Raw genomic sequence first — 16,394 nt, 5'->3', positions numbered from 1 at the left:
CTTTATATTAATGGAAAAAGAGGTTTAGATCCAAACTCCAGTTCCTAAGGAAGCTGCAGCCACACAATGCGAGGCTTTCTTATGACCTGCTGGGTCCAGAACATATTTCAAGAAGCCTGCAAGACTCTGTTCCAGCAGCCTTTTTCAACTGATGTTGCTGATTTATATTGCTCATGCAATTTCCTCTTTTATTATTTCATTTTAACTGATATTTTAAATATTTAAGTATTTAAATTATGTTGCAATCTGCTTGCTATACAGAAAGCCTTTAATTAAAATTACCTAATTATTCATTATTGAGTAATAAAAATCTCAGCAGAAGCAACACATACAACTTGGCATAGCTTAAAAAGCAATTTTGGCAACATATTTTAACCATCACATGTTTCACCTGAAGCACAATTCTAGGTGGACAATCTGAACTGTCCTGTTTTTATCTTTTATATTTATTTTGTATGAATATATATCTCTTGCAACTTCTTTCCACAATATATCCAATTATTTAAGCAATCATTTCAAGTAATTCCTAAAACCACATTCTAAATATTATTCATAGCCTAATCTACTTTGGTTTTTATTCCCAAAGACAATAAAAATGGGAAAAGGGAGAACCATGTCACCCTGAGCTTCTCGAAAGGGCAGGATGAAAATGTGTCAGATAAAAATGGTTTCCAAAATATTGTACTGTAATAGTTCATAGACTTTATCGTGGGAAAATGTGAAAGTTTCATTTAGTAACCATGACTAGTAGCCACTTATAGACCTAACTTCTATGAATCTATCCAATCCCTTTTAAAGCTACCTATACCAGTGTCTGTCACTACATTCTCTGGCAGCAAATTCCACATATTAATCACTTGTTGACTAAATAAAGGTTTCCTTTTATCCATACCAAATCTACTGCCCATCAAATTAATCAGCTGTCCCTCGAGTTCTAGTGCGTTGGGAGCAATGTTCTGTCTAAGCTGCAGAGTCTTGTGAGCAAAACTTCCACTTTGTGAGCTACTGGCATTAAAGTTGTGAGCTACTGCATAAATCAGTTTGCTCTGGGGTCATCTTTCCTGAGCTAAGACAAAAATGTGTGAGCTGGAGGCTAAAAATCTGTGAGCTAGCTCATGTTAGCTCAGCTTAGAGAGGACACTGGTTGGGAGATGGAGAAAAAATGTCCATGCATAAACCTCTATTGTTCTCCCCTCCCAGACTCTTCAGCCTTTTCTTGGTTGCCCTCTTATATACTTTTTCCAGCTCTGCAATGCCTTTTTGAGACACTGTGAACAGAACTGCACACAGTACTGTAAATGAAGCTGCACCACAGACCTACACAAGTGCATTATAATACTGGGCTTATTATTTTCAATCCTTTTCCTAATAATCCGCAGAACAGAGTTTGCCTTTTTCAACACTGCAGTGCACTGGGTTGACATTTCCATTGAGCTATCCTCTACAACCCTAAGGTCCCTTTCCCTGTTTCAGCAAGTTCAGACCACGTTAGCATGTACTGGAAGCTGGGATTTTTTTTTGTTCTGATGCAAATCACCTTGCACTTACCTACATCAAATTTCATTTGTCACACTGTCTCCTGCTCTTCCAATTTATCAAGATCTTCCTGGAGGTCTTCATAGTCAGACCTTGGTTTTCACCACCCCAAATAATTTTGTGTCCTCTGCAACCTTGGCCACTATACTGTTCACTCTCAGTTCCGGATCATTTACAAACAACTTAAATAGCACCAGCCGCAATAGCAATTACTGTAGGATCCCCCATTGCTTACTTCCCTCCACTTTGAAAAAAACGTCCATTTATTCCTATTCTGCTTGCTTTTGTTCAACCAATTTTAATCTATAAAAGTACCCATCCTATCCCATGGCTAGTAAGCTTAATTACTCAGAAGTCTTTGATAAGGTATCTTATCAAAACCTTTTAAAAAGTCCAGTTTTATAATATCTACTGTTAACATTATCTACATGTCTGTTCACAAACACCAAAAGGCTGCTGAGGCAGGACTTCACTTTGCAAAAGTCAGCTTTTGCTCCTCTACATGCCTTTTTTCTATTAATTTGACTGGGACAGATGTCTGGCTTAAAATTTCCTGGTTCCCCTCTGGACCCTTTTTAAAAATTGGTGTAACATCTGCTACTCTGCAGTCTTCCAGTACAGTGGCTGATTTTAGTGACATTATATATAAATACTGCTGAACAGACTAACAATCTCACATTTGAGCTACCTGAGATTCCCTGGTTGTTTGCCATCAGGATCTGGAGACCTATTCATTTATAATTTCCTTCCCTTACAAGATCCAGAACTTCATCTCATACCACCTCCATTTGACTTAGTTCTTCAGATTCCCTTTCTGAAAATAGTGGTTATTACCTACATACATTCTACATACCTTTTACAGTGACTGTAGATGAAAAAAAATATATTTTTTTTGGCATCTCCCCATCTTCCTTCAGTAATCCTTTTATTCTTTGGTCATCCAAAGGTTCAGCTACTTCCTTTGGCCAGTACAGCACTCTGCTCCTCAAAATGTTATTTTTGCTTGTGTGATCATTAACTTACTTTGCCAGGCCCTGTGCTCCCTTCTGCTGTTCAATTCTAGTTTTTAAAAGACGACTTTTTGCTTTTCATGGCTTCCTTGACTGGGTCATTTGGCAGTACCCTTCCTAACCTGGGGTTGCATTCTATCTGGGCTTCAATTAATGTGGTTTTAAATAGCTTCCAAACATTGTTTAGGGATCTGACTATTGGAGTTGTACTTTCAGCTTCCTTCTAACTAGTCCCCACATTTTTTTAAAGCTTCCTCTTTAAAATTAAATGTTACTGCTTTGAACTTTGGGGTAACTTCCCACTTACCTTAACAGCATTGTGATCACTGTTCCCAATTGGTGCAAAGCCTTAACTCATGAAATTGCCAAAATAATGCCACTATCTTTATTTATTTATTATTTATTTATTACGTTCGACTTATACCCCGCCCTCTCCGCAAGCGGACTTTCATCCTATACCACAACATCAGTTTTTTGATCCCACATATCATGATCCTCTCAGACATATATCCATTTACCTAGATACTAATTCCAAATAATCCAGTACTATGATGACAGCTATGACCTGGTTTGCTTAAGCACACAGGGATACTTGCAGAAAGTTCATTAAAAAAACCCATATCATTAGTGTGACTTAAGACAAGACACTCAGTTTATCTTGCAGTATTAAAAATCCTTCTAACAGAATTTGTTTTTGCGTTTAACTATAAGCCTCCACCAAGGAACTAGTTTATCAATATATGACATTCAACTTTGTCCCACCTGCTACCACTAATTGATCCAGCTCTCCATTACCTATTTTCTGTGAATGAAAGAAAGACAGCTGGTACCCTGTTGCTTCCTATACAATTAGATGCTGTTCACATTATGGTGAGAATATTTAGTTAACTCCCAACATAAACCTCAATGGCACATTTTTAAACCGTTAAATGGCACTGGAAATATCATTTTAATTGGCCTGGTTAGAGAACTCACTTACCTGATGATCCTGAATCTTCCTGCCAACAACTCTAAATGTATTGTTGCCTGTATGATGGTATATATGAACTCTGCTAAATCCAGTGGACCCACCAGCTGGCACCCACTTCTTATTGGCATCATCATACACCATTACAGCAGCTCGTGCTTGGCAGATGCTCTGCTCACTGTTAAAACGAACAAATACAAATAGTTGGGATAGCAAAATGTCATTGAAATATGCTTTGTAAAAATTACAAGTGCAAACAGACAGGCCTAATCAGGCTAATGTATTTCATGTATTTCCTGAACAACTATTCATTAAGATTGGTTGCTGTAACTATTAGATTATATTGGTTTGCACACAAATATGTTATACTACCTAACAGCATACTACAAAACGTCTAGTAATGCAGCAAATACACCTTTTGCAATACTCAGTTACATCTGCATAGGAGAGGAAGAGAAGGGGGCATGAATGTGAAATTAATTGATTTGTTTGACTGCCTCTGTGCATGAGAGGACGTTAACCTAAAAAGAGCCACAATCCAGTATGAAGTTATTCATGGAAAACTGGAGGCTAATTCCCAGAGTCTTCAAGAAACAAAGGCTGGTAATTGCTGGACAGCGTATTTTTTACATATGAAAAAACAAACATCCAAGTGGCTGGTTAACAGAATTATAAATATTCATTCATAATTTGTCATAATATATTTTCATCATAATGTTTTCAACTTGAAAGTTAAATACTTTTACCCATTTTTCTGTTTTTACATAGAAAATCAGTGTTTATACATTTAAGACATCTATAAACCAGCATTGTTTAAGTACACAAAGTGGCATTATAAGCAGTAATTTAGTCCAGTGCATTGATATGAAATAGGGGGGGGGGGGTTAATCATACAAAGCATTTCCTTGAGACTTCCAAAGGAACCAAAGGAGGAGTTACTCAATTTTCTTGTCACTACAGCACCCCATTCTAAACTGCATTTTGTTTACAGGCTCTCGACCCTCAAAGAACAAGGGGCCTGATGAAAGGTGAGGGCATAGGAGACGTACACAACCAACTTGTTCTACAAGCTTTTCTGCTAGATGCAACAAATTGTATTTACAGTTGCACACTTATATTCCTTGGGCATGAGCACATACTAAAACTTTAACAACACATTTCCTTTATTTTGACTGCATTACATCTCCCACAGATGTCACACATCTACAATATCAGTTCACCATAAAAGGGATATTACTGTCTTTGAAAGACCATTTAAAAATGACAAAATTTCCTTATAAAATTATCTTCATCGACAGTTTCAATGTCAACACCATACTTAATGCAATAAAAGTGGTTACACACATTATCATGTTTTTCAAAGCGCTACCCATTTGATCTCCATCCTTCCATCAACTCTAAAATATCTCAGAACAACTTCAACAAAACACAACCAAGAAATACTGCACTAAAATCTGACATTAAGAATGAAAAATCACGAATAATGAATGTCAACATAATTCAGCTTCAAAGAAAAACACAAGGACATCTGTCATGAGTGAGACAAGCTAGCTTGTGGTGTTTGACGCATATTTCCCAGCTGTTATTTGGTTAGCTCTTTTTTTAGATTCAACAATCCTTCCACTTCTAGATCAACAGAAATGGCCAGTGTACAATGCCCTTATTTAAGCAAGGAAAGGGTTAGGTCAGTCATCTGATGCCATCCATAAAGGATGGTGAGACACAAGCCATCTAATTTAGCCACAACCTCCTCTTCTCAAGCTCTAAAATGCATCCTTAGAATTAAAGCAATCATATTTGTAGAATAAAATTAAAATCTGCTGTGCTATTTGAAGAGCTAACACATGGTACAAACAAACACAGGCATTCTAAAAGCAAGCAAATGCTAGTGTTGAATATGCAAAAATTTGAACATAAAGTACTCTCTTAGAAATGCTTGACAAAAGCAGAACATTGTCTAGACTTTAAACTTTTTTGCATGTGATTTAAAAAGAAACTGTGCAAGAGTGCATTTCTACACAGCTAAAAAATTGACAACGTTGCGGAAGAAGAAAAAACCCACCATCTTACTACAATCAGTGTGCCTAGCATTGCTTTTGAAAGACACAACAGTAGTAATTCAGAATATTACTATTGTGGAAGATAGAACTCTGCTATTTTGAAAAATACCTTACCAAACTGGCTTACTATACAAAACTAGATAGATTTCCACCAAATCACCAAGAACACCATCATACATCTAATGCTAAACCTCAACCTCAGGATGTGGTTCCAAAAACCCACGTGATAGACAGAAAGGGATATTTCTAGAAATCTGAGTCAGCCCCCAGATTTGAAAAGGAAATAGTTGATGGGAATTTTTAAACTTTAAAGAAGTTAATGTCCTAGGGGAAGGCAAGAGCCAAGATCTCACGATGATAGAGTACGAAATCTCAGCCACCATTTTGAAGGTTACTTAGCAGCCCCATAAATAGCCCAAACCAGCCATACCAGTCCAAAGGCACTGCTGTTAGCAAAGGTGACAGAAGAAACAGAGGAGGTAGTGGAGAGGGCTGGAAAGCCACCACTGAGTGAGCCCAGCAGGCAGTTAAGATGCTTCAGGAGGGTAGATGACCAAGCCAGGAAACAGGTAGGCAGGCACATGTGCCAGCCAGCAGAGAAAACAGCAGGGAAGGACGCAGTGGTGGGCAGAGCTGCTACCACCAGGGAACCCAGGAAGAATGGAAGAACAGGGAAGGAAAATTTGAGGGGGTGGGGAGGAAGGGAAAGGGACACTGAGAGGCAAGAAAAGTGAGAGGAGCACTGAGGGTGAACATGGGAGAGAAAAGGTTGAAGGGGGCAGGAGAAGACAGAGAAGCAACAAAAAGGATGGATCCCTCTGTTTGTCAAATATAAATGCAACAGCACTGATGCATTTCTCACTTATGCTTGCTGCTAACACTGCTGTGAACATAGTACATGTTAGCTTCCTTGATTCAAATTCAAAATGTTGGCATCAACCAAAAAAAGCTCTAGATTTTTTTCTAGGTTAGTTGAATATTTATCTGTCAGTTAAGATTATGTCCCACATTGTGGTAAAAGGCACAATGAATTTTAGTGATCTCTCCATCACAATTCTGTTGCTGATCTTGACGGCAAAAACAAACAGCTTACCCTGCCTATTTGTGTGCACCTTAAGTGAATTCAGTTAATCAACAGAATGAATAATATTTTGTTGCTTCCAAAACCACAAAACTCCAAACTGATTTTATGGTCTTAATTTCTTTTTTATTTCTCCAAATTCCAATTTACAATGAAGAATATAAGATCAAAATTTAGAAAACTGTGTGTGCATGCATGTGTGTGTTAAGTGTCATCAAGCTGCTTCCGACTTATGGCAACTCTATGAATTGATGTCCTCCACAACATCTTTCATTAACATCTATTCTCACATCCTGCAAACTGAGGGTGATGAATTCCTTTACTGAGTCAATCCATCTCATGTAGGATTGTCCTCTTTCCTGCTGCCTTTTCATAGCATGGCTGTCTTTTCCAGTGACTCTTGCCTCCTCATAATGTGGCCAAAATACAGTAGCCTCAGTTTAGTCGTTTTAGCTTCTTGGGAGAGTTCAGGCATGATTTTGTCTAGAACTCACTAATTTGTCATTTTGGCATTCCATTGTATCTGTAAAACTCCCCTCAAACACTACATTTCAAAGGAATCTGCTTTTTCCCAGTCAGCTTTCTTCATTGTACAACTTTCACAGCCATACACAGTAATGGGAATATTATGCCATGAATTAACTTGATCTTGGGCACCAGCAACACATCCTTAAGGATCTTTTCTAGCTCCTTCATGACTGTCCTCCTGAGTTTCAATCTCCTTCTAATTTCTTAGGTGCAATCTCCTATTTGGTCAGTGATAGAACCAAGAACCAACCCTTGGCACTTACAGTGAGGGGTCCTTCTCCTCAGAAGAAAGGAGTGGTGTAGAAACTCTCCTTTCTCAGTACAGGAAACTCCAAGAAAGCAGTTCCACTACTCTTAAAAACACAATACACAGAACAAATGCTATAGGAGCTAAATAACAAAACTGTAGAAAAGGTTCAGAGAAACATTACAGTCCAGCAGAGTTGAAAGAAGTTAATGCACAGTATAAAATGCAAACAGTGAAAGGGTGACAGAAAGAGAGGGCAAGATGTCCTTCCTCTGAAAAGGACCCCTCATGGTAAGTGCCAAGGGTCATTCTCCCTCAGTGGCGGAGGACATCTTTGGCACTCCCAGAGCAGTAGGAAAGTCAAGGGTTGGAATTACCCTAATCAGGAAGTATATGGTGCAGGACTCTTCTCCCAAAGGCTGCATCTGTTGAATCATATATATTCAACTTGTAGTGATGCACAAAAGTCAAAACTGAGGACCAAGTGATTGCCCTGCACACATCCTCTACTGATGCATTCTTGTTGAAAGCTGCACTGGAGTCCTAACAGAATGAGATGTGTTATGCCTAGAGGAACGAGTATGTTGAGAGCCTTGTAAGCCTCTGTGATGCACTGTTGAATGGCACAACAAATGGCTGATTTAGACATTCACATTCCCAAGTTAGGAGCAGTGATGTTAACGGACATTGTGTCAGTCTTTCGGATGAGCTCTGTTCAATGCAGATAGATTCTGAGTGCTCTCCTCATGTCTAAAGTATGCCAAGAACACTTCTTTGGATGTTTGGGAGCAGGACAGAAAGAATGTAGAAACACTTCCTGGGACCTATGTAATCTAGACATTATCTTCGGTTGGAAAGTAGGATCCATATGTAAGACCACTTTGTCCTTGTGGAAAATACAAAGGTCACATTTAACTGAAAAGGCCCCTATTTCTGGTGGATGCCAACTGCAATTTAAAAAATTGTTTTCATACATAGCCACTTCAAAGAAACTGATCCAAGAGGCTTAAAGGGTTTGGTTAAGGCTGCGAGAACTGTATGGAGATGCTAGGTCAGAAATATGTGGATTTGAGGACCGCATCTTAAAGTGGATCCTCTCAAGAATCTGAGGATGCAAGGGTGGGAAGTAGGGCTCACTCCATCGACTTGATGAAGGCCTGAAGCTAAGGCTGCCCCTTGTCTTCTGAGTGTAGATAGTTTTAAGCCCGATTGAAGACCATCTTGTAGCAATTGTAGGATTCCTTGGATGGAAGGCTGTAACCGGTCAACCCATTTTCATCTGCGCCATCTGTGAAAAGCTTTCCATGAAATGTTGCTAGTAGATGTTTTTCTAGAAGCCAAGAGAGCTCTGTCACACCTGCAGAGTACCCAAGATCTAAGAATGAACTCCTCTCAACCTCCATACAGCAAGAAGTATAAAGGCTAAAAATAAAAAGGGTTGTGAACTCGGTCCTCAGGTACAGCTTGTCTCGCTTGTCTCCTGGTGAGAGGGTGGTGTCCGAAGGGATAGCTACGTCCACAGAGCTGCACCACCATTCTGCTCCGTTTTGTGCCAAAACTGCAGTCCTGACATGGCCACCGCTCTCAGCCAACAGGGGGGGCAAGGTAAGTCTTCTAAGGAAGCAGATGACCAGTGCTGCTTTCTCCCATACTTCTGCAAGTCACCCATAAAAGGCACACTACTGGTAGCAGGGACAACCCTGAAGGTCATGGCAGCTCCAGAGAAACTCTCTCACACAGCCCCGAAGTGGGCACCAGGGTTTAGGTTATCCATAAAGTCATCCCTCAGTCAGGTTGACATGGCTGCTCCTCAAATCAGCCAGTATCATAATGCCCCTGTATAAATCGATGGTGCGGTCTCATTTGGAGTACTGTGTGCAGTTCTGGTCGCCGCACCTCAAAAAGGATATTATAGCATTGGAGAAAGTCCAGAAAAGGGCAACTAGAATGATTAAAGGGCTGGAACACTTTCCCTATGAAGAAAGGTTGAAACGCTTAGGACTCTTTAGCTTGGAGAAACGTCGACTGTGGGGTGACATGATAGAGGTTTACAAGATAATGCATGGGATGGAGAAAGTAGAGAAAGAAGTACTTTTCTCCCTTTCTCACCATACAAGAACTCGTGGGCATTTGATGAAATTGCTGAGCAGACAGGTTAAAACGGATAAAAGGAAGTACTTCTTCACCCAAAGGGTGATTAACATGTGGAATTCACTGCCACAGGAGGTGGTGGCGGCCACAAGCATAGCCACCTTCAAGAGGGGGTTAGATAAAAATATGGAGCAGAGGTCCATCAGTGGCTATTAGCCACAGTGTGTGTGTGTATGTGTGTGTGTGTGTGTGTGTGTATATATATATATATATATATTGGCCACTGTGTGACACAGAATGTTGGACTGGATGGGCTATTGGCCTGATCTAACACGGCTTCTCTTATGTTCTTATGTCTTCTTACTGCAGCTATTTCCAACGGCCAACTAAGCCACCATGACACAAATCCCTCTCAGGAAGAGGGGAGGGGAAAGAGAGAAAGGAACAGGGAAAAGAGAGAAGGTAAGAGGTATAAAGGTAGGCAATAATAGTTGAAAAAGAAGTGGAAGAGGAAGGAAAATAAAAGTTAAGCAATACATTAGAAGCAAACAGGACAGGAACCTATCCTACATTGCTCTCCCTATCAAGGCAGAAAAGGAACTGGCAAAGGGGAGTTTCCACACTACACAGGAAGAGGAAGTTTTAAAAAATTCCAGCCTCTCTAATAGGATGATGGAAACACCATACGTCCTCTGCCTCTGAGGGAGAATAGAAATTTTTGCGCAATTTCATTTTCTTCATTGTCAATCTTGAAGTTGCAAAATTCCCCAACAGTCATTACTTTTGTCTTCATCCTGCTTTGGCACTTACTAACATTCATCAGTAGTTGTTTTAGAATTTCACTGCCAGTACCCTGCCACATACTTAATATCCCTGAGTACAGATCTAAGAAGAGGAAGTTATTTTAGTTAAGGCTGATTTTAGAGAACACCAACATATGTCAGCTATGTTATTCATTCCAAATGCACTTAGAGGCTGCTCTGAAGATGCATACTATAAATGGAAGACACATCGAATCAATAGCCTAATGGCATTTACACTGTCAGTAATAAGCCAAATGAAAAAATAAGCCACACAAAGCCTAGCTAGAACAAAGTAATATTTAATTACTTTTCCAGAAAGTTGAAAAGGGTAATTTCAGTTATCTTGAAGGACAGAATTTCAATTTAATTCATCATGTCTAAGTACAACAGATTGGCAGAAGGCTGAGAGACATATGAAACCATCATCTCTCTCCTTTCCATTACTGATCCTGGGAAAGTTGATTCCTAAATTCGTGTGACCCACATGGAGTGCCAACGATGTTCTGAAAATCCAAAATAACTTGAAGAATGTTACTTTTCAACAATCATGCTCTCCCATGAAGACATATGAGCCTGTCAGTGAAGAATTGGGACAAAATATGCATTGGCTACCAGGGAATGGGCAAAAGGGACATTATAAGACCTAACTCAGGCCATGCCAAAGGCACATAAAATAAGAGGAAAATGTTAAATGCCACCTAAGTCATAAGGGGACTTTAAACAACTTTCTGTCTCCTCACAGTATGACTCTTTCACAGTCTAATTTAGCCCTAAAGGACTGAGTTAAACACATCTAATTTCACACCATGCACTCCGTTTCTTCCATAAACGCAACAGGATTTGAAAATATTCAAGAAATATTCAAGAAAATGAATGGCACTTTGTAATTTCTTTCTACTATGGAAAAAAAAGGATTTCTGTTTTTTAAAATGTTTTAGTTTATTTCTTAAACATTACCTACAGGAAACTAGATGCTATTCAAGGAACAGCTTTGCATATTGTGCTTAAAGGAAGCTGATACAAGTAGTTCTTCAAAACGGTAACTTTGTTATCTTTCTAATACAGATATTAGTAAATGGGAAGGGATAGATCTTCCAGATACAAACTGAGCTATATTTTCATCCTGAGCCATATCTTCATCTACACTGAAAGGTGTACAGTTATTTCCATTGAAGCAGTAATTCCAATTTAGCTGTATTAAGCATCTTCTGCATAATACTAATTCAAATTGTACTTCTGCTTCATCAAACTCACAGAAAACTGATAATCCCAGAACTGAAAAGTGAGGAATGAAAAAAAACTGGTAAGTTTTTTGACTGTAGGATCTTGTCTGACCTGTGAGAAGAACACACCATTTCTAATCTTTCCCTAGGGGAAAATACTGTAGAAAAAGACATACATTAAGTACAAATTAAATAAAATTTGATTATCATTTATTCAAGTCATGATTCTATGCATCCGATAGAGTCTGCTTAGCTTAACCACTACTATATTAGGCATTTTCATCTCCTGAAATGTGAAACATGCCTACTGCTTTTAATAGCTTTCATTCTGCCTTTGTAATTTTAGGACTTGATTCAGGAAAACAAAGCATTTCCCCCTAGGGTTTTGTATAACTTAAATAAAAATCTGAACAACTTCTAGTATACAAGAATATCCAAAACAGAGTCTTCCATATGCTGGCATAGGAAGTAATAGTTCAGATACTATAAAATTCATCTGGAGCTTTAAAGGTCTGTGATTCCTTAGTACCTTTAAGCTGTTACAAACAAAAGCTATTGACATGTACTTGACATGTACTTACATTGCTGTAGACAGCTGCATAATTATTTGCTTCTCTATGTCAGCCATTCTTAAAATTCTCATGGTCAACATATAACCATGCAACAGGTATTTCACACAAACTTCAAGACCACAGCTAGACTAGAAGCTTGAAAGCAATACTCTCAATTTCTAATTAAGTCAGAGAGTAGTCTTGAAAGAATCCATTGGTTCCCTAAAATAAACATACAGCTGAAAGCTTAGCCTTATGCTATAATTCTTTCCTTCCTGAACCCATTCTAAAAATGTAGCAGACCCACAGCAAAACTCAGGCAGCTTCAAGAGAGGAAAACTTCCACAAAATCTATCGTACACTTTCAAATCTACCATGTTTTCTCCACAGGCAGGGTCGTGAAGATATAAATTCAAAATGCTAGTCTGGAAAGGAAAAGTTTCATGCTCATGCAGGCAGAATTCAAGAACAGTCTTGATAGTTACTTCTAGTTTCATGGTCATGCAGGCAGAATTCAAGAACAGTCTTGATAGAAACCTACTCTTTTGCTCTTCAGTCTATCTTCTTTTCCACCCAATCACTACCTTTTCAGAACTCACCCTGACTACTAGCTATATATCTGCTTTGTCTATGGTTAGCAATTTGACCAGTCACAAAAAGAAATGATATTTGATCAACTTACCAATCATTGTTAAAGCATTCACTTTATTAGAACTACAAATAAAATCCTTAAACCATCAAAAAGCTTGATACTTCCCCTCACCCAAGTCTGAATATGAAACATTTTGATTTTAAGATCATATTACAACTTCATATTAGGTAAGGCCTCTATAAATGCAAGTGTGTCACTGAACAATTTCTTCTCTTTAGCTTTCTTCCAACAACCACAGGGTATTTGTTTCAACATTTCCCTCCTCTCACACAAATTAACTGGAACTATCACTCCAGAATTAGGGATATTTACATGAAAATAAATAAGTAAATGTTTGTATCTCTGATAGCTTTTTTTTAAAAAATGGAAAAATTAGATGGCCAAGAACGCTTGCCAAGCCTCTATTTTCTCCATTGGCTGAGGCTCCTCCCTTTGAGTGGAAGGAGGGAGGAAGAGCTTGCTTTGCCAGGCTCTCAGTTGCACAGCAGAGCTACTAAGCCAAGCCTCTCTTCCTTCTGTTGCCTGAGGCTCCTCCTGCTCCTAGTCCCCTGGGGAAGGAAAGCAAGAGCCAGAGTTTCCTTTGCCCAGTTCTAGGGTTACCAAGTCCAATTCAATAAATATCTGGGGACTTTGGGGGTGGAGCCAGGAGCAAGGGTGTGACAAGCATAATTGAACTCCAAAGGGAGTTCTGGCCATCACATTTAAAGAGACCGCACACCGTATAAATGCCTTCCGTCCATTGGAAATTATGAAGGATGGGGCACCTTCTTTTGAGGTTCATAGAATTGGACCACTGGTCCAATCTGTTTGAAACTTGGAGGATATTTTGGGGAGAGGCGCTGGATGCTATGCTGAAAATGTGGTGCCTCTATCTTAAAAAACTGCTCCCCAGATACCCACAGATCAATTCTCCATTATACCTTATGGGTATTGGTCTCCAAAGGAAATAATGGAGTGCCCAGCAGACATTTCCCCCCACACACTTTCTGATGACTCTGAAGCAAGGGGAGGGCCTCCAAATTGGGGGATCCCCTGCCCCTACCTGGGGATTGGCACCCCTACTCAGTTCCCTGGATCTCATGAGAGAGATACAAAGAAAGCACTGTTAAGACCAACAAGTGTTAATGTATTAATCATGTTTTAAGTTTTTAAAAATCTTTAATTTGTTTGTCTGTGTCCTTTATAACGTTTATATGTCCGCTACCTGGGATTACATTTTATGACACACATGGCCCAGCCCAACAAGGTCTCATTTATGTCAGATCTGGCCCTCATAACAAATGAATTTAACATCCCTGATTTACCCTGTCTTTGACTTGTCTTCTGCTGGGGTGAGTGCAACAGGGAAACGGCTGGCAGCTATGCCTGTTTGACCATGCCCTTTAAATCTGACTCCTTAGATTGACTAAACTTTCCTTTCTCTAAGAATCATAGAGCTGGAAGGGACCTCCAGGTTCATCTAGTCCAACTCCCTGTACCTCTCCCCACTCACCCCCAATGACACCTGCTCCACACCCAGAAGATGCGCCCCGCAAAAAAAAAAAACCTCCAGGATCCCTGGCAACACCTGCCTGGAGAAAAAATACTGCCTGATCCCAAAGTAGCAAACAGCATTTCCCTAGGCTTGTATGAAAAGGCTACGAGAACTAAGCACTGATGTAACCCTTCCTGCCCTCCTTCTCATGATCTGCCTAAGTTTATAGAATCAGCATTGATGTCAGATGGCCATTTAGCCACTGTTTAAAAACCTCCAAAGCAGGACAGACCACCACCTCCTGAGGAAGCCTTTCTACTGAGGAACCACTCTGTCAGGAAGTGGGAAACTCTTTTGAATTAATTTCAACCCATTGGTTCTGGTTTGATCTTCTGGGGCAACAAGAAAACAATTCTGTGTCATTGTCTATATGACAGTCCTTCAAGGACTTGAAGATGGTGATCTTATCACCCCTCTCAATGGTTTCCTCTTCAAGCTAAACATAACTAGTTCCTTCAACCTTTCCTCATAGGACTTGGTCTCCAGACCCCTCACCATCTTTGTTGCCCTCCTCTGGACATGTTCCAGCTTGTCTATATCAAAGGCTTTTTTGAACAGGAACGCAGTTCCAACTGGCTTGGTGTCAGGGGGTGTGGCCTAATATGCAAATGAGTTCCTGCTGGGCTTTTTCTATAAAAAAGGCTCTGTCTATATCCTACTTAAATTGGGGTGCCCAAAACTGAACACAATACTCTACTCTGTGTGGCTCTTGAAGCCCCCACTGCCCTGTTGGCTGGCTTGGAAAAGGCATCTGTCTCTTTAAATCACTTCTCCAAGCCAAGCCAGCTAGCAGCTTGGAGAATGCATGGTTGCTTTCTCTCTACCTCTTCATCCCACCCCCATCTATTTTCCTGCCTTCCTTCTCTCAAACATCTGACACCGATGTCGTGCGGCTCTCAAACATCTGACATTTATTCTGTGTGGTTCTTACAGTAAGAAAGTTTGGCCACCTCTGCTCTAGTCTTTGTTTCAACATTTAACCAGAGCAGAGTAATGTTATACTATCACTTTGTGTGATCTGGACACTGTACTTCTGTTGATACAGCCCAAAATCGCATTTGCCTTTTTAGTTACGGCACTAAGACCCCTAGATCCTTTTTGCACAGACTACTGCCAAGACAAGTCTCTTCCCTCTAAGCTGAGTTAGTGTGACCTAGCTCACTGATTTTTAGCCTCCAGTTCACAGATTTTTGTCTAAGCGCAGGAAGGATGACCCCAGAGCACAATAATTTACGCAATAGCTCACAACTTTAATACCAGTAACTCACAAAGTAGAATTTTTGTTCACAAGACTCTGCAGCTTAGAGAGAACATTGCTCCCATCCTATAATTGTGCACTGGATTTTTCCTACCTAAATGCAGAACTTTACAATTATTCCCATTAAAAATCATTTCATTTGTTTTAGTCCAGTTTCCCACTCATTTTCCAGACTGAAGCAAACTTGCTTAACAGATCATACAACCAAGCTGTCACACTGACAGCTGCTTCAGTAACTGCCAGCCTGCAGCTCATTTTCTCCAATAGTCTACTCTAGCCTTTCTCTCCCCCTTTCCTTGTACCCAGCTCAGCCAGATCTTGCAAAGCAGTAGTTAGGGTGCCATAGCAAGACAAAGCAACCTGTCAAGTATGCTATTTCTAAGTGCTGGTTTTATCCACACCCTTCTTCTCTTCCCCCCTTCTCTCCCTCCCCCCTGTGGATGCATAATAAATCCATCTGGATCCAGGATGTTTAGTGTAAACTATTAATGGTGTAGAATGCCTCTCCCCCAGATTCACACAGCCATGCCTAATCAGCTAGCAGAGAATGTGTGAGAAATGGAGACGTTAACATTCCTTAGTCATAAAAGAGATACTAGAGAGTAGCCCCTTTGAACCTTCAACGCAATTTACATCTTCATTTTATTCTTTTAAAGTTATCTGTAACCCTGCCTTTTGTAGTTTGTCTATAAGATACTATTCAATACTATGTATGCCATTACTTCCAAGGAATCCATCCTTGGAGCAAGTCATGGAGTTTTCAGTAAAACAAGTCTTTGATTAAAGAACAAAAGTTTGATTATGCAAAATATCGATGCTTGACATTTTGGAAGTAATCTCACTAGGGAGTTTA

General features: G+C 39.7%; 1 protein-coding gene across 3 annotated transcripts in view; it reads right to left on the bottom strand.

Annotated features, from left to right (window-relative positions):
- The window catches only part of ENAH (ENAH actin regulator), a 204,082-nt gene that overhangs the window by 117,745 nt on the left and 69,943 nt on the right, over positions 1-16,394 (bottom strand). For all 3 annotated transcript variants that reach the window (XM_060245830.1, XM_060245840.1, XM_060245850.1), the window contains exon 2: positions 3,526-3,691. In XM_060245830.1, coding sequence (XP_060101813.1) covers positions 3,526-3,691 — 166 coding nt within the window. The remainder of the gene's footprint in view (positions 1-3,525; positions 3,692-16,394) is intronic.

The sequence above is a fragment of the Heteronotia binoei genome, chromosome 1 (assembly GCF_032191835.1).
Source record: "Heteronotia binoei isolate CCM8104 ecotype False Entrance Well chromosome 1, APGP_CSIRO_Hbin_v1, whole genome shotgun sequence".
Classification (NCBI taxonomy): Eukaryota; Metazoa; Chordata; class Lepidosauria; order Squamata; family Gekkonidae; genus Heteronotia; species Heteronotia binoei.
The sequence above is the reverse complement of the archived record's forward strand: the minus strand, read 5'-3'. Positions and strand labels throughout refer to the sequence as shown.